At 38.3% G+C, this 19,255-nt stretch overlaps 1 protein-coding gene across 1 annotated transcript; it reads right to left on the reverse strand.

Annotated features, from left to right (window-relative positions):
- Positions 1-6,392: 6,392 nt before the first annotated feature.
- Positions 6,393-9,476, reverse strand: LOC142531737 (CBBY-like protein). The gene is made up of 8 exons (XM_075637960.1): positions 9,042-9,476; positions 8,765-8,835; positions 8,268-8,426; positions 7,667-7,733; positions 7,305-7,400; positions 7,072-7,118; positions 6,828-6,908; positions 6,393-6,659 (listed from the first exon to the last, which is right to left on the reverse strand). Exons 1-8 carry the CDS (start codon positions 9,366-9,368, stop codon positions 6,548-6,550), a joined length of 960 nt encoding a protein of 319 aa, XP_075494075.1. The 5' UTR covers positions 9,369-9,476; the 3' UTR covers positions 6,393-6,547.
- Between the last annotated feature and the right edge of the window lie 9,779 nt (positions 9,477-19,255).

Here is a 19,255-nt window from a genome sequence, read left to right on the forward strand (position 1 = left end):
GTCATGATTTCAGCATGTACATGTTTTAAGCTCGAATTACGTGCATCTTACGATATAGATATTATGTTTATGCATTATGGGTTTAGGTGTTGGGTAAGTATTGGAACAGTATGCCTCCTAGATGTATGGTTGCCCGTGGAACAAGGGATGCGAAAGAGAGGCTCAGGATGGGGAGAGGGTCACTCCTCCTCGTCCACCCCAGATATGTTGGCTCAGATGCTTGCACGGATGACTCAGTTCTTCGCACAGTTTGTGGGGAAAAATTCTGCACTGGATACAGGGACGAGGCCCAGACCAGAGGCCGTTTATGAGAGGTTGAGGAGAATGAATCCGAAGGAGTTCTCGGGGACTACTGACCCAATGATAGCGGAGGGATGGATTAAGTCCATCGAGGTAATCTTTGCGTTCATGGAGCTGCAGGATGCAGACAGGGTCAGGTGTGCCACTTTTCTGCTGACAGGAGACGCCAGACTGTGGTGGGAGAGCGCATCAGTGTCAGTTAACTTGCAAACACTGACTTGGGATGATTTTAAGGATGTCTTCTACTCCAAGTACTTCACTGAGGAAGTACGGTCCCACCTGACCAGGGAGTTCATGACGTTGCGACAGGGGGACAGTAGCATGGCAGAGTTTATCATGAAGTTTGAGAGGGGTTGTCACTTTGTACCCCTGATTGCGAATGATATCCGGGAGAAGTTGAGGCATTTTATTGATGGGTTACGGCTGATCTTCTGTCGTGATGTGAGAGTTGCTGGTCCTACTACTTTTGTTGTTGCCGTGTCGAGAGCCCTGGCTGGAGAGCAGGACCAGAGGGACATTGAGAATGACAGGCAGGGAAAGAGGCCCTATCAGGCACCTCAGCAGCTGAGCCTCAGTTTAAGAGGCCTTTCTAAGGACAGCAGGGGAAGAGGGCATTTCAGGGACCGCCGAAAGGCAAGGCTCCTATTCCTCAGCAGAAGGCTCCTCAAAGGCCTGGTGAGTAACTGGTGTGCCCTCATGCCACCGCCAGCATGAGGGACAATGTTTATGGGGATGAGACAAATGCTTCAAGTGTGGAGCCACCGATCATATGCTGAAGGACTGCCCGCAGTGGAGGCAGCCGACCCAGGGGAGAGTGTTCGCCATGCAGGCAGAGGAGCCGAACCCAGACACGACCCTGTTGACTGGAAATATCTTCATAAAGAGAGTCACCACAAAGGCCTTGATAGATTCCGGGGCCACACACTCTTTTATTTCGGAGACATTTGATAATCATCTGAACATCAAGTCTATTGGACTCGACGTGAGCTACTCAGTGACATCCCGTCAGGGGAAGAGTTAGCAGCTTCTAGCATGGTCAGAGACATTGATCTTGAACTGCAGGGCCACCTAGTGTATGCCGATCTGATTGTGTTGTCGATGCTAGAATTTGATATTATCTTGGGAATGGACTGGCTGACGAAGAACAGAGTTATGATTGACTTTCAGAAAAGGTTATTGCTGGTAAGACTGCAGGGCATGGAGCAATTTCTCTTTGAGCCGGATAGATGGAGGAACTTTCCTCGCATGATCTCTTGCATGCAGGCTCGGAGACTTATTTATAAGGGGTGTCAGGCTTTCTCGGCCAGCATTATTTCAACACCTGACGTTCCCAATCCGTCGATATCTGATGTACCAATAGTCAGAGATTTTCCTGACCTTTGACGTCACATGCCATCCACCAGAGAGAGAGGTGGAGTTTGCCATCGAACTTGTGCCAGGCACCATGGCAATCTCGAAGACACCGTACCGTTTAGCTCAAGCTGAGATGTTAGAGCTCAAACAGCAAATTCAAGAGCTACTAGATAAAGAATTCATCCGCCCTAGTTTTTCACCATGGGGCGCACCAGTGCTCTTTTTAAAGAAGAAAGAATGGAGCATGAGATTGTGTATCGATTACCGAGAACTGAACAAGGTAACGATCAAGAATAAATACCAACTACCAAGGATCGAGGACTTGTTCGATCAGTTGCAGTGAGCTACAGTGTTCTCTAAGATAAATCTACGATCAGGGTATCATCAGCTGAAGGTAAAGGATGCAGATGTTCATAAGACATCCTTCAGAACCAGATACGGGCATTACGAGTTCTTAGTGATGCAGTTTGTACTGACGAATATTCCAGCGATTTTTATGAACTTGATGAATCAAGTATTTCAGCCCTACCTAGATCAGTTCGTCATAGTGTTCATTGACGACATTCTTATCTACTCGAAGGGCTAGAGGAGCACAATCAGCATTTGGGTACAGCTTTGCAGGTCTTTCATAGTTACAAGTTGTTTGCAAAATTCAGTAAGTGTGAATTCTGGTTGGAGAAAGTAGCATTTTTGGGTCATATAATATCTAGCAGTGGCATTGAGGTGGATCCAACTAAAGTGGCAGCAATTCAAGATTGGGTTGAGCCGAAGAACGCATCAGAGATCCGTAGCTTCCTAGGCTTGGCAAGGTACTACAGGAAATATATTAAGGGGTTTTCCTCGATTGCAGTGTCACTCACTTCATTGACTAAGAAGAATACTAAATTTGTACGGAGTGAAGAGTGTCAGAGGAGCTTCGATACTTTGAAGCAAGCTCTTATCACAACGCCAGTTTTAGCCATGCCATCAGGGCAAGATAATTTTGTGTTATACACTGACGCTTCTAAGCTCGTTTTAGGCGCAGTATTGATGCAGCACGGTCAGATGAAAGTGCATGAGAATAACTACCCGACTCATGATCTCAAGTTAGCTGACGTTGTATTTGCGTTAAAGATTTGGAGACATTATTTGTACGACGAGAAATGCCATATATTCACTGACCACAAAAGTCTCAAGTATTTCTTCACACAGAAAGAACTTAACATGAGACAAAGACGGTGGTTGGAGTTAGTAAAAGACTACGATTGTGAAATTAGCTACCATCCTGGGAAAGCTAATGTTGTGGCAGATGCTTTGAGCAGAAATATTTCAATCGTAGCATAGCTGCCAGCGCAGAGATCTCTTAAGTCAGAGATTCAGAGGTTGGCCTGGAAGTTTATCCTTAGAGCAGAGCTCCTAAGCTGTCTAATCTAACAGTCCAGTCTTCTTGGCTAGACCGAAACCGTAGAGGTCAGCCTTCGGATGAGCAATTACAGAAATGGAGACTAAAGGATGAGGCCAAGGGCAGTGTACTCTACACGGTATCCGATGGTATTGTGAAGTACAGAGGAAGGATGTGTGTGCTTAGTGTTGATTTGATCAGAGAGGATATTCTGACAAAGGCACATGCATCTCCGTATTCCGTTCATCCAGGGGGTACCAAGATGTACAAGGATTTGCAGATGCTGTATTGGTGGCCAAGTATGAAGCGATACATCCGTCGATTTGTATCTGAATGTCTCACTTGTCAACAAGTGAAAGCAGAGCATCAGAGGCCTGCAGGTATGCTTAAGCCGCTCCATATCCCTGAGTGGAAACGAGAGAATATCACCAGTGATTTTGTTGTTGGTTTGCCGAGGTCAGTCAGAGGATCTAATGCCATTTGGATCATAGTGGATCGACTTACTAAGTCATCACACTTCTTATCGGTGAAGAAGACTTTATCAGGGAGATAGTCCGACTGCACGGGATCCAAGTTTTTCTATCGTTTCCGACAGGGACCCGAGATTCACATCGTCCTTCTGGAAGAGTTTACATGCAGCCATGAGAACGAAGTTGCTATTCAGTACGGCATTTCACCCTCAGACAGATGGCCAGTCTGATAGAGTGATTCATATATTGGAAGATTTGCTGCGAGCTTGTGTGATTGTTTTCCATGTGAATTGGGAATCGAAGCTACCTCTAGTGGAGTTTACCTACAACAACAGTTTTCAATCATCTATAGGTATGGCTCCCTACGAGGCATTGTATGGGAGGAAGTGCAAATCGCCGATTCATTGGGATGAAGTCGGTGAGAGATCAGAACTTGGTCCAGAGATCGTTCAGCAGACTGTAAATGTGGTGGTCAAGATCCTAGACAGGATGAAGACCGCTCAGAGTCGTCAAAAGAGTTATGCAGACAAGAGAAAAAGGGATCTTGAGTTTGCCGTATATCACGTATTCGTGAATATAGCACCTATGAAGTGTGTTATGAGATTTGGGAAGAGAGGCAAATTGAGTCCGAGATTTATTGGGCCATTCAAAATTGTTGACAGGGTTGGGACACTTGCTTATCGTGTAGCTCTACCGCCGAATCAGGCCGGAGTACACAACGTATTCAATGTCTCGATGCTGAGGAGTATATCGCAAATCCTTCGCATGTCTTGAGTTTTGAGCCGTTGCAGTTGGCTCCAGATCTGTCGTATGTGGAAAGACCTGTCCAAATCCGAGGCAGACAGGAGCGGAGACTCCGGAACAAAGTGACCAAGTTGGTCAAAGTCCGGTGGCTGAATCAATCAGTGGAGGAGGTCACTTGGGAGGCCGAAGAAGACATGAGGAATCGCTACCCGGAACTGTTTGGTAAGACTTAATTTCGAGGACGAAATTTATTTAAGTGGGAGAGGAATTGTAGAGCCCAAAATCAGTACACGTAAAACTCATGTATTTATTTAAATGGTTAAATTATTTATTTAATTTTAAAATGATTTTAGCGATACATGATTTATGAAATTGCATTATTTTAAATTATTTATGTTTATGTGATGCACGTTAAAATGTTTTCTTGAATTTCATGTTTCAGGCGATTATTCGATGCGGAATCGAGGAAAAGAGACCGACGATGACTTGGGCGATTTGTAAAATGTGGTGTTTTATTTCAAGTCAAGAAGATGTCATTTTAATTGATTTATTAAGTTTTTAGTATTTTTAAAACCTAATTTAATTTATTAGGTGATTTTAAGATTTTTAAACTTTTAAAGTTTAACACATGAGCATTTTATTTCAAATTTAGGGATGCTAGTAATTTAGTGGAGAATTGGTATTTTTATTATCATTTAATTGCTTATTATTTATTTAATTAAGCTAATTAGCCCCTAATTACCCCTAATTAATCACACACGTTACAAACACTTACATGTTTTTACACACACCATCAGCACACACAATTCACACACACATTGCCTTCATTTGTTTAAGGTGATAGCTAGGGTTCAAGATGTTCTTTCAGCAGCCACAACCCTTTCTCTTCCCCTACAATTTTCCAGCAATCTCTCGCCCATTTTTCTTCAAGAAAACGTGCCACAAGTCATCCCGGATCAACCCTCGCATCCTTCCTGCTTCGGTATCGTCGTTTCAAGAGTTTTAAATATCAAATGCATGTATATTCTTTCATTTTTGCATCGATTGTAAAAATTCATGTATGATGTGCAAGAGTTTGAGCAAAATTGGTTGGGTTGAATTTGAAACGATTTTTAGATCTCAAAACCGGATGTTGCTGTCATTTCGAGTACTGTGAATTTTCGGTTGACTTTTTGAAAACACTTTCAACGTATAAAACGTAGTACTTTTTGATACCTTCGATTTTACAGTAAATTCGTAATTTTTGGACAAAAAATGAGTGAGTTATGATCATTTTCGTGTGACTGCTCAAACTGTGATGTTTAAAACGATTTTTAGATCTCAAAAACCGAGTTTGCTGACATTTTGATTACTGTGAATTTCGGTTTATTTTGTTGAAAAACTTTCAACATATAAAACGTAGTATTCTTAGATACCTTTGATTTGACAGTAAATTCGTAATTTTTGGACAAGAAACGAGTAAGTTATGATCATTATCGTGTGACTGCTCAAATTGTGTTGGTTTTCAAAAATGTTCGCGCAGGGCGACGCTCGGGCGTGAGATTTTACTGCCCGAGCGCCAAACATTCTGGAAAGAAAAATTTTAAAATTTTTTCTTTCGACAGACATGCATAATATATTAGTATGTTCAACGTGCAAAGAAAATATTTTAGGTTTTTGAAGTATGCTAATTGTCTTATGATCAAATATGATCTCTTTTTTTAAAATTCGATATTATCCTTCTAATATAAAATTATTTGAATACATATTTATATAATATTGCAATTAAATAATAAAATTTGGATATACGCTCTCAAATTAAGAAAAAATATATTTAAAAAACTCTCGACAAAAACTAAATCATAAGAGTTACGAATTTGATGATTACAAAAATCTAACAAGATAATGAATTTTTTTAAAACTTGACCAAATAAGGATTAAAGAATTATGCATTTTTTGACAAAGAATTATGCATATGTAATTTCACGTTTGTGTCACAATCAGGAATAAAATCGGTTAACACGTGTGCATCCAGTTTAATATATAGTAATAAATAAGTATACTAGTCGAAACATGAATGCAATTACTGAACCATTGGGTAAGGCCGGAGGATGTGCTATATATCTTTTTTCCTACCTTTATTTTTAATTTTTAGTAGAAAAAAATGATTATAAAATATTATTTAGAAGAGTAAAGGTTTTATTTGCTTTAATTAATGGGAAAGAGTTTTTCTTCCCAAAACAACAAGCAAATGAAGGATTTGAATGATACAACTGCATAAAGAAAATATACATGATAGACCTGGTGGTCAGTTGACATACTATTTCTGAAGGAGGCCTCCACAAAATGCCAAGTCGAATCCTTCTTCCGGAGAATCCCCGATGCAGTCAAAAACTGCATCCGCATTCGAGAAATCCTCATCGCCTGTGTACCTGTCGTCCACAAAGATCGAAAATCTATGTGTTAAGGGCCAAACTCGTATTTCTTGAAGATATTATGAGTAAACTTTGAATTATCAAGTTTTATCAACTTTGAAGCACATTTAGTACGCCTTTGAAAGCGAATTTTTTTCAAGAGATGTAATAAAAGATATAACATACCCACTCTTTGTTACGATACACTTCATTCCTGCAGCTTTGGCAGCCGCAAGGCCAATGGCACTGTCTTCCACAACAACGCAACTGGAACAAACAAGGAAATGAATGCCATTCGGAACAGTTTAAAATTCATCAATAAAATGCCAAAAATTTATTGCTTAGTACAGCCATAGCAAATATTTACAAGTGCTCTAGCCTCTAGTAATTCCAATAACAAAAAGTTATTCTCTTTATGTAAGGGTGCTACCTTGAGGGCTCGATGCCCAGTGTTTCTGCCGCTAGCAGATAAATTGCCTGCCCATGAAGCGTTTCAGTGAAACTTCAACGGATTATGGCAACAAAGTTAAAATTGTTGATAACTTGCATGATAACATTAAAATTATGTTGCTTGGAATTAATTGAAAAACAACATTAACAAGATTGTCAGTCAATATTTTCAGCAACCTCAACCTATATGAAGACTAGTATTAGGAAGCTTACTGGATCAGGTTTTTTTCGAGGAACCACATCTCCAGCAAATATCTGGATTTTTTCGGCTCGCTCAGGTCCTAACAAGAATGAAACTACAGCAGATACCTGAAATTCACCCCAACATATAACTGTTTAAACAGGGAGGAGATTGAAAACAGACTATATGATGGGGGGACGGAACAAAACCTTTAATGATTTTATGTGCCAATCAAGAGATGGTCAACTGTGATTGTTGGTTCAAAGCTTTTCATGGTTATGATACGTTGTTTCAAAGTGTATCACGGTTCATGAAAGAACAATGCGATAGGGGATAAGCCATGAGAATGATGGCATGAATACAGCAGAAAACTTGAGAACCTGATGGTGCATACCGCCTTCTCATTTGAAGTGCTGCATACAGCAACTTTGACTCCATTCCCCAAAGCCTGATCCAGCAACCTGCCAAATTTAGTTCAGTGATCTTCAAAAGATATTTTGATTGTGAATTGTTTGGAATTTGAAGAATATATGCAGAAGAAGAACTGCATAATGAATCTAACAAAAACCATCAGAACAGACAAGTGATAAGAAATAAACATAAGAATATCAGTCATGAAGATTGGGAAGTCCAGAGAAGAAAATTACGTCATGGAAGACAATAACTGAGTTTGTTAAATGCGGAATGGATATCCAAAAACTAGACCACTTACATTCAAACAATCCTTATTTGAATTCAAGGCATTGAAGTCACAAAAAAACTCTTACAGATGAATATGATCCTTAAATTAGTATTCTAGAGGAAGAAAAGCACTAACTACTAAGACGCAAGATTGGTCAAAACACACAAAGAAAGGTAAGTTTGAGGTTGCAGAGTAAAATGCTTTATTTTTTTGCAGAACATTACAACATTACGTGCACTTGAAGAAAATGTTCACTCTAATGTTTCATTGTCCTCACTACAAACTGACGCAAAAGGATAAAACAGCAACTTACTTCGCTACACCAGGCCTAAGAGGCAGCAACTTTTTCTCAATAAGCGCCATGAATAGTTCCGTCTTCCGTTTGTGAAGCGATGCAAGAAATTGCTTTCTTTCTTCTTCAATCTTTGGTGCGTTGTCTGGCCAGCCTACCTTGTTAAAGTAAGCTGTCATCCTGAAGTCCAAAGAATAATAACGATTGATAGAATTTAGTAGTGCAAAAAGAGGAAGTAATATTTTGTACAAGAAGCTGAAATTGAAGTTTTGCAAGCCACGTTTTCTAGCTTTTAGTTTTCACACATTTTTGAAAGAAAAGTCCGACCATACTAATTTTTTGAAACAACTTCTCCATCAAAATACACTCTTAGTCTTCATCGCCAAGAATTATGCCACTTTCTGCAGACATGCATCTTGAAACTAATGGTTAGATTAAGTAAGTTTAGATGACAATTAAAAAAAAAAAAAAGAAAATCTCAAACAGTATCAAGTAATATCATAAAATACTGAATGTACCTTTCCTTGCCGCCACCGATTTTGAGCAATTCACCATACAAATCAACATCCCAAGTCACTCCCAATTGCTTCTGCTCAATCAAACCACTGAAGATTATGTCTCAAACCCATAAAATCAGAACAAAGAAAAATGACGCAATTTACTCAAAACACAAGACAACGCTCTAATGATCATCCAATTCACCCTATGGCAACATGAATTGTTTCCATAAAGAAAAGAAAAAGATAGAAAAACCAAGAGAATTAAAAGAAAACAAAAAAAAGAAAATTTATTTACCTCAGCGAAAGTCTCATTGAAAGAAAGGCGATGGCCATCTTTTTCAGTGTCAACTAAAACACCATCACAATCGAACAATAAGGCCTTTGGAAGAACCGAAGGTGCAGCAGAAGTCATACATTTAACCCCTCCAAACCCCACATCACCGCTCAAAGTTCTTTTCTTGAATATCAAGCCAGCTAATCTTGAACCACCCAATACTAACGAAGAAGATGGCGATGATAAAAATGCGGTCTTTCTCGGCAAAGGCAGCGGCAAATGGCGGGTAAATACAGCACAACAAGATGATGAAGCTGTGAGAGGGGGAGAGAGAGGGGTTACCGCCATTGAAGTCTTCTCTCAACTTTTCCTTTCTGCTCAATCTCAGTTTTCATTCGGTTATACGGCCCTTATTTGTTTCGTTCGTGTCACAAAATTTTTATCCTCATACAAACCAACAGAAGAATTCAACCAGCGACTCGAACCCATTCCATTTCTTTAAACTATAAAAAAAATGTAAAGACTATTGTTTGGGTTCAATTTGGACAAACCCAAAATAAGTCAAGCCCAAGAAAATATAATTGAACGGACAAATGAGATTAAGAGCTGACAAGGAATTCAAAAATATTTGAATAAATCAACAACGTGCAATTAGTGGAAAGATAGTGAGAGATGATGGAATAAGGGCACCTACAATAGGGTGTTAAAATGAGTGTTATAACACTCATTTAACACCTCCTCTCCATTGTGAGTGGGCGTTAATGTGAACGCCCCTCTGTCAGTTTATTTTTTTTTTAAATTGGACAGTTAGCGACGGTTTTTGAAAAATCCGTTGTAAATTTGCGACGGTTTTTCCTCTCCATTGTGAGTGAGCGTTAGTGTGAACGTCCCTCTGTCAGTTTATTTTTTTTTTTAAATTGGACAGTTAGCGACGGTTTTTGAAAAATCCGTTGTAAATTTGCGATGGTTTTTTGAAAAACCGTCGCTGCCACGCGGACATCTCTTGTTTTGAAATAATTTTTTATTTTCCACGCGGATCCCACACGTATTTAAAATAATTTTTAAAAAAAATTTTTTTTTTCTTAACGGTAGGATTTTTTTGTTTTTAATTTTTTTTTCAATTATTTGTAACGGTTAGTTAACGGCTAGTTTTAAATGTTTTCTATAAATACCCACAAATTTGTACAAAAATTTTCATTCCAACTCACTACAATATCCAATTATACTCTCTAATATTCTCCCATCTATTTTTTTTTAAGTTCCAAAAATCTTATTTTCTATCCGAAAAATGAAAATAATAAGGCATTTTTTACAAATTTCTTTAATTCTACAAACAACTCGCAAGAATATCCATCTTCCCAAAATCCACAAATTCCACCAAATTATCAATACCCACATCCATTTCCAAATATGGTGTTTCCTTCCCAAAATCTTCAAAATTTCTAAGGTTTTGGAAATTCTATGAATCATTCGAATTGTGCGCCTCGAGGTCCATATCAACGCTTCCAGCCGAATATTAGCAAAACATTGTTTAATAAATATATTTTAAAAAACATTAATATTATTTTTTAAAATTAATAAAATTATTTTATTACGAAGTTAGATTATTTTAAAAATTAAATTAATGATTTAAATAATGTAAAATATTTAAAACATATTTCTTTAATATGAAAAAATTTAAAGATGAATGAGTGGACTGTGAGACCCATGAATAATGAGTTATAATGTTAATAGAAATGTGGGTAAAAGAGATATGTTGTTATAATGAGTATGTGACAGTGGACCCCAGGCTTTTTGATGAGTTGGTGGGTGTTGTGGGTGCTCTAACAAGGGAGCATGAGATTCGTCCGATAGTCTAGAGAAAAACAACTAAACTCATCACTCAACAAATTGATCCACCAGCAAATCGGCATATTTTCATATTTCAAGTTTTCTTATTTTCTAGGCTTCTCGTTACAGTTTTCATCATTTATTGTCATCAACGTTTTTATATTTTATGTTTTCGAATTCCTACATATTCTTGTAGAGAGAAAATCATGTTAAAAGTTTATTTCTTAAATTTTATCGTCATTTACGTCATATTCCATTATTTTGGTGCATATTAGTCTAAGATATTGTAATTAACGATCGAATTTAGAATTCACACCGTTTGAATAGTTAGAAGTTAGATTTTTTAGTCAAATGATCAAATCTATTAAGGCAAGTCACGGCAGTAACCATCCCAAAGAGGTTGAAATGATCGAGCAAAACTTACACTATATAATAATCGGTAAAACATCAATAAAATTAAAGCTCGATATAATCACAAGTGCACGATGTCAAGTAATAATATAGTATACAAGAGCACGAGTATCGTTTCTCCAGAGACCGTATTTCACGATTACTATTTCCACTTATTAAACTTTTAGCAATGATGATTTGATTGATTACTTACTACTAGAATGATGAAATAAAAAATTACCAAATAATTCAAAGATTAAATGATGAAGTTGATAAACTAAAATGATTAACTAAGGATTCAATGATAAATGAATTTGTTTGGAATCTTGGTTCACCTATCCCTCGCTCATTTAATTAATTTTTTCGACAATGATCCCTGCTTTTGACGGGATTTCCTAAAGTGTTGATACCAACACTTTAGGAATTTAGGTACTTAAGTCTGGAGGTCCTGAATTCAAGTGTTGGGGAAGGCGAAAAAATCACTTTCAGGGGTGGGATATTCTATGATTGACGGTGTATAGGCATGGGCCGAGGCCCATGCTGGACCATCCTAACGACCTAGGCTAAGGCTCATGTTGGTTCAGCCTAATGGTCTATGATCGTTACAGGAGTATTCTTGCTCTGCTCTGGAAGGCCACGTCAAGCCAGTAAGGCTCGTGGGTTTTTTGAGATTATTTGTTCTTTGCCTCTCTTTTGCTCCTTTGGCTTAGTTTTTTATGATAAATCATTTTTTCATTCTTGGTTTCAAGTGCTTGGTGTCAGTTTTTACCCCAACGGTTATCATTTAGCAACCGGTGGGGAAGATAACACATGCCGAATATGGGATCTGAGGAAAAGGAAATCTTCGTACAATATACCTGCTCATTCTAACCTTATTTCTCAAATCAAATTTGAACCTCATGAGGGATACTTTTTAGTTACTGCTTCATATGACATAACTGCTAAGGCATATACATATTATAAACTATGACTTCTGGAAAGGTTTTATAATACATCAGCTAGGCTTTCCCCCCTCTTTTGTTTGTATCCGTGAAACTTATCATAGCATTTCATTTTAGGTCTGGTCGGTCCTCGAGAGATTTCAACCTCGTAAAGACTTTGTCTGGTCATGAATCAAAAGTTACCTCGCTTGATATTGTGGGAGGTCAATCCCTCTGAACATCAGTGGCTTATTATTATTTTGTCTGCAGTTGCATATTGTTATGATCTTTTGGGTTTTTTTGTGTCGGCCAATTTTTTAGAAAATGTAATAAAAACTATTTTTCTTTTAAGTTGGAATTTTATGCATTATGTCACTTTTGTTTGGCTTGCATTTGATTTGTGGAAGCGGATGCTTTTTAATTTTATTGGTTTTAATAAATGCTTCAGGAATTATATGGTTAATCATCTAAATTTCTGTTACTGGTCTTTTTTCTTGATCTTTGGTGCACAGCGAGTAGTATGAGTTGAGGCAAGGTGACGCGATCCCGCCCACGAGATCTTTGATTTGTCCTGATCTTTGAAACAAGTAATTGATAGGTGTTATAATCGCCTTTAGATCACGCGGTCTAGCAACAATTAATCGAAGATAGAAACAATCTCGTTCAAGAGAACCTCCAAAGAACCCGTCCTTGGCAACCCTCGTGATATTCGATTGACAAACGCCACAAAAGATAAATCTTTTGATAAGTTTGATTTGATACGACGCAAAAGTTATAACGAAACTTAAGCTTGTTTTTGAGAGAATTCTCAAAGAAAGTTTTATATAAAACTCAATTAATGACTCAAAAGTTTACAATGATAGATTTTCGAGTATATATTGTTCACAAATCTCAAAGATATCAAATCTAGTTACCAAAATAATTTAAACTCTAATTTAGGAACAAATATTCTCGCCTAAAACTAAAGGACACGGACCCCGTGTAGGCCTCCGGATGAGGGTCCGTGTACACTCGGCCAAAATATTCTCCAGCAAACAAAAGACACGGACCCCGTGTATGGGTCCGGATCAGGGTCCGTGTAGGCTCGGGATTTCTCTTCCTCAAGTGTATAGGACACGGACCCCGTGTGCAGGTCCGTGTAGCCTCGGTCTGATCTAACAATGCTTGAATGATAATCCTTTGGCTTCCGAACTCACTCTCATGCATCACGAACCTTTCGGCACTTTGCTCCTTGCCCGTGAGCCCTCCTTGATTGATCATAAGTCCCTGCAACGCTACCATGATCGCATCATCCTCCCCTTCTTGAAAAGGATTTGTCCTCAAATCTTTGATACCTACACAAAAACGAAGCAAGTTAGTAATAACAAGAATTGTATGACTAATATGCTTACCTTTAAACTCAAGTTTGTAGGTGCCATCCATTGCGTGCCCCATCACTGTTTGGAATCCCAGCTCCATGGCTGCCCTCTCCATGTAATCATTAATTACACCAATCATCAAATAATAAGTGACATGAATTGATAAGGAGAATATATCATTAAGCATTATAAAAATTAAATTCCTCCCCTTCTTAGGCCTAGTTAACACACAAATGATATCCGTACACGTGTACGACCTTAGCTCACTAGGAATAAGACATAGTTCATGCACGATATAAGAATCTAGCCAAAATGTCAATCTCTTATATGCAATGCATGTTTCACAATTCCACTCAACATATCTCTTCATATGCAACCAACACATATAATCATGCATGTTATCAAAGATAAAAACACCACTATATGCATCACTAGTACGTAACTCATGCAATGAATATAGAATGAAGAATTTATTCTCCTTAAAATTGTACTCATTATGCACATAAAAATTCTGATATTCATTCATGCTCTTTTCAACGCCATCATCAAACAAATATGAATCATGCACATAGAACACATCAGATGTACTATCCATGTAATCATTTAACACAACACAAGAATTTAATTCTAATGCCCTCAAGTCATTGACATGCCAAAAGCTCATCAATTTGACAATCTTTGAACACTCAAAATAACTAACATTTGAATTTAATTCATGCATTATATCACCATCCTCAACGCTGTGACTCCCTGACAAAATCGTCATCTCATCGTTAGACCATTTGGACATCACACTTTCAACACTCACCCCAAATTCTTGAGCACAACACAACAATGAACTAAGATAAGGACTAAAATCATACCTCATGCTTGTTGCGTTGGCAACTATGCTTACCTCACGGTGATTGCTCTCAACGCCAAATGGATCATCCCATTGCATTTTTACTCCTTCCACATTTGCTCGTCTCCTCATCACAACTTCATCATAACCCTGCAAATGAGAAATAACAATGCTCGGGATTGAACCGGCTATATCATCACAAGAATAATAAACCACTTTGTACAAAGGTACTTTAAGGGGTTTATACAAAAGTAAACAACTCTCATCCTCACTCTTTTCACTCTTTTGGGCCTTAAAATTATTTTTCTTTTCTTTTTCTTTTTCTTTGGCCTCTTTTTCTTTTTCTTTTCTTTCTATGGCCATCTCACTCTTTTGATCACTCATTCTTTCGGCCAATTTAAATTTTCTTTCACTCTCACAATTAAATTGCAGTTGATCATCAGTATTTACAATTGAAATAGGTTGATCAAGAAAGGTACATGATGAATCATAACATGCGTGCATCAAATTATTACTACTTTCTTCTTTCTCCTCCATAGCACACACATTAGAAGCAAATCCACCATCTAAGAATTCACCCTCCACAGCACAACACTCTATGCTCAAGTCAGAAATCAGTGGAGTACCAACCTCCTCAATTCTCTCAACCTCCACTTTAGGTTCAACAACAATGCTCACGTCAACTCCACACTCGACTGCATTCTTAGATTCACATTCAACTCTAGACTCCAGTACATTCATCTCCTCCTTTGTAAATTGGCTAATATCATGTCCAAACTCTAGACACCAAATACATTGAATATCATAAGTACTAACATTTGAAATTTTAGATGTACCTTGATACCCATGCTTCAAAAGCATCTTCGGTCTAGTCATGACCTTCTTCTCTTCACTCGACCTTCGTGCGGATGTCAAAAACTCCTTCCACGAGTCACTCCCATGCCTACCACTCGATTTACACCTCCTATCATCACGATCCAAATGCAATGCTTTATCCCCACCAAATCTACTACCTCGTCTCTTCTCATTAGCACTACCCTCAAGCCTATCCAACCTTTAATGTAAAGGCTTAAGCTCCTTCTCCCTTATTCTATCAATCCCCTTTAACATTGTTTGAAATTGAAGATCGTCAACCATTATACCTGCAAGAAAAGGTTAGTATAAAACAATAAAAGAATAAAGTTTCCTCACCACAAATTCTCACTAGTCACTCCAATGAAAATTCACTCGCACTCGTCTTTTTTCCTCACCACAAAACCTCACAAATCACTCCAATGAAAATTCACTCTACTCAAATATTTTCACTCAAGTGAGAATCCTCAAGGGGGCGCTTAAGTCTCGTGGCTTCCACGTATCAAACTTATGAGATCAATCCTGTGACGCTTGAAACTCGACTCACTTAGACCACACAAGGATAAGCAACTTTGGAAATTGACTAGAATGCGACTAAATGACAGGGACAAACTTAACGCTGAAATATAAGCGCTAAAATTCCAACAAACACCCGATTCAAAAATTTTTTTTTCGGAAGTTTTTTTCGAGTGAACAGTAACTCCGGCGGATAAACAGTAATTCCGGCATGAACAGTTTCGTGAATAATTTCGGCGGATGAACAGTAACTCTGCCAGATGAACAGTAATTTCGGCAACAATGAACAGTATCTCGGCAGATGAATAGTACCGTGAACAGTAAATCCGGCAACTAATAGTAATTTCGGCGACGATGAACAATATCTTGGCGGATGAATAGTGCCGTGAACAGTAAATCTGGCGTTGAACAGTAATTTCGGATATGAACAGTACTTCCGATTAGTACAGTAAGTCCGACATCAACAGTAACTCCGCAAGAACAGTAACCCCGGTGAACAGTAATTCCGGCCATGAACAGTAAATCGCGATTTTTTTTTGTAGATTCAACAAATCCGTAGAAATCGCTACACGAAAATCGGTATTGAAAATCCTACGAAGAATTGAACGGATACGCTTACTTGAATCAAAAACCAAAAGCTCTGATACCACCTGACGCGATCCCGCCCACGAGATCTTTGATTTGTCCCGATCTTTGAAACAAGTAATTGATAGGTGTGATAATCGCCTCTAGATCACGCGGTCTAGCAACAATTAATCGACGATAGAAACAATCTCGTTCAAGAGAACCTCCAAAGAACCCGTCCTTGGCAACCCTCGTGATATTCGATTGACAAACGCCACAACAAATAAATCTTTTGATAAGTTTGATTTGATACGACGCAAAAGTTATAACGAAACTTAAGCTTGTTTTTGAGAGAATTCTCAAAGAAAGTTTTATATAAAACTCAATTAATGACTCAAAAGTTTACATTGATAGATTTTCGAGTATATATTGTTCACAAATCTCAAAGATATCAAATCTAGTTACCAAAATAATTTAAACTCTAATTTAGGAACAAATATTCTCGCCTAAAACTAAAGGACACGGACCCCGTGTAGGCCTCCGGATGAGGGTCCGTGTACACTCGGCCAAAATATTCTCCAGCAAACAAAAGACACGGACCCCGTGTATGGGTCCGGATCAGGGTCCGTGTAGGCTCGGGATTTCTCTTCCTCAAGTGTATAGGACACGGACCCCGTGTGCAGGTCCGTGTACACGTCCGTGTAGCCTCGGTCTGATCTAACAATGCTTGAATGATAATCCTTTGGCTTCCGAACTCACTCCCATGCATCACGAACCTTTCGGCACTTTGCTCCTTGCCCGTGAGCCCTCCTTGATTGATCATAAGTCCCTGCAACGCTACCATGGTCTCATCACAAGGAAAATATTTTTTCCGCAAGACAAATTTGTCTATATATAAGTGCAATAAGGAATGACAATCGTCCCCAAGATACAACAACTTCGATCCAGAATTCCAGCATCTCAAGTTCTGGATGTCCGCGAACAATGTATATTTATGAACTTTCAAGTTTCGAAAATGTATGCGAAGAATTAAAAGTATGAATGTATGCAGAGGAAAGGAAGATATAATTGAGTAACCAGTACCACATAAAGGTTGCACCCTTATATGATAAGCCATGGGACGCGCACAAGCCAAGGGACACACGGTTCTGCGCCAAAGGACGATCACACGAGACGCACCGGTTTGGACTGGAGGGTGCAAACTTTTGGATGCATTGGATCGGACTGGAGGGTGCAATCTTTGTTTCGAAAATAAAAATTATTTTCCAAATAAATTTTGTCAAAAAATATTAATACAGTCAAGAGATATCACCTCACTGCACGCACCGCGTCGAGCGCGCGAGTGCATGTGTTTCACCGAGACCCAACCTATCAGCGTCTTCCCCCTTCCAAAAACTTTTGGTGCCTTTTGGGGCCCAAACCCTTAGCTCAAACTTGGAGCTTATAAGGAAGAATATACTTGGTTTATTGTCCAATGTGAGACAACTTCCACTTCCTTTCATTTACTACTTACAACTTTTCTAACAATCCCCAACATGAATAAAATTAATGCATATATGCAGATTCACTTGAAAGCTCTTTTGAATTATTATTGAATCAGGATAGGTAGTTTTTTTACTTTAAATCTTCCTTAGATTTACCACTTGTGTAGTGACGTGATGTCTTGAACTAGCCAATTGTTTATGTAAACAAAGTCAACAATACTTACACAACAATGATTCTAACATATTATTGTTCTCATGTTGTGTCCATTTCGACCCTATACCATTTCTTAGACTCATAAATGTTTTTCATTGAAGTGGCCATTACTTCTCACTTATATAAGTAATCTACTATCTAGAGTATCATGTCATATCCTACCTCCTAGATATAAGAATCATTAAAAGAGAACTTACATGTTGCAGGTCTTTTCTACTTGGATTTTTATAGGAGAGCCTTCACTGATTCCAAGTATTCAAACTAATATTTTCCCATTGAACAAAGGTCTTTGGATCTCCAATTCACAAGGTTGGTTTACCGTTAAAAATATTTTATTTTGTGGGATTTAAGCTCATTCCTCTTAACAATTTGTACATTTTATCTCTTTGTAGTAAATGAATCTATTAGGTTTTCCTTTGATTTCACATATTCAATATAAATAACCCCGTTCGAGATCAATTGTCTTATGGTATTATGTCTCAGGCAAATGTGTCGATACTTGCCATTGTATATACTGCTTTGTGCTCTTACTATCGCCGATTAACTATCACAATGCATAATAATAGAAGATACTAACTTATTCCAACAAGGAATATCTTCTAAGAAACTTATCAACCATTCGGTTTCTTACCTAGCTTATCTAAAGCAATGAATGGAGAACTCGGATTCAAGACTGTTCTTGCTTATTTTTCAATGTGGGATAACTTTCACTTCCTTTTGTTTACTACTCACCAATTATCTAACAATTTCTTGTATCATCTTATGCAGATGGACAATGTATTGTTACTGTTTCACATGATCGAACTATCAAATTATGGGAAGTAAATAAATTGAGAAAGAAAAGGCAACGGAAATTGGCTGAACCAGACCCGAATGAGATTTGTTTAGTTGTTTTGTACTGCCGGGCTCGCGTATCCTTGAATATAAAAGAAAGTTCGTGAAATTTTGGTCTGAGACCCTAGCCTCATCTCGCGGATACGAGTATCGTTCATCTTGTTAATTCGTCCCAACGCACTTGCAGTGCCTTTTGCACAGGTTCTCATTTTCTCGCATTTTGGGCATGTTCCTTCTACTCGAGGGTACCCAGGTAGGAACCAATTACAACTTCTCTGGATTGAAGCAGCATATGCATGCGTGTTTCCAACAATTCCAAATTGTGCATTGAGCCTAAATTGGAATTCCAGTTCAAATGGGCCAGAATTCATGTGGATTTGGTTTTAGTACCGTAATCAATCAACTCTTGTAGTTCGGAATTGGACTGCTTGA

This window comes from Primulina tabacum, chromosome 17 (genome assembly GCF_025594145.1).
Source record: "Primulina tabacum isolate GXHZ01 chromosome 17, ASM2559414v2, whole genome shotgun sequence".
In the NCBI taxonomy this organism is placed as follows: domain Eukaryota; kingdom Viridiplantae; phylum Streptophyta; class Magnoliopsida; order Lamiales; family Gesneriaceae; genus Primulina; species Primulina tabacum.

What these genes read in the sequence shown, in the direction of transcription:
- LOC142531737 (XM_075637960.1), bottom strand. Translation starts at nt 9,368, where the DNA reads ATGGCGGTAACCCCTCTCTCTCCCCCTCTCACAGCTTCATCATCTTGT. An exon ending in GCACTTCAAATGAGAAGGCG is followed by an intron (nt 7,401 to 7,666) that starts GTATGCACCATC and finishes GGTGAATTTCAG; the next exon opens with GTATCTGCTGTAGTTTCATT. An exon ending in CTCGAAAAAAACCTGATCCA is followed by an intron (nt 7,119 to 7,304) that starts GTAAGCTTCCTA and finishes CTTCATGGGCAG; the next exon opens with GCAATTTATCTGCTAGCGGC.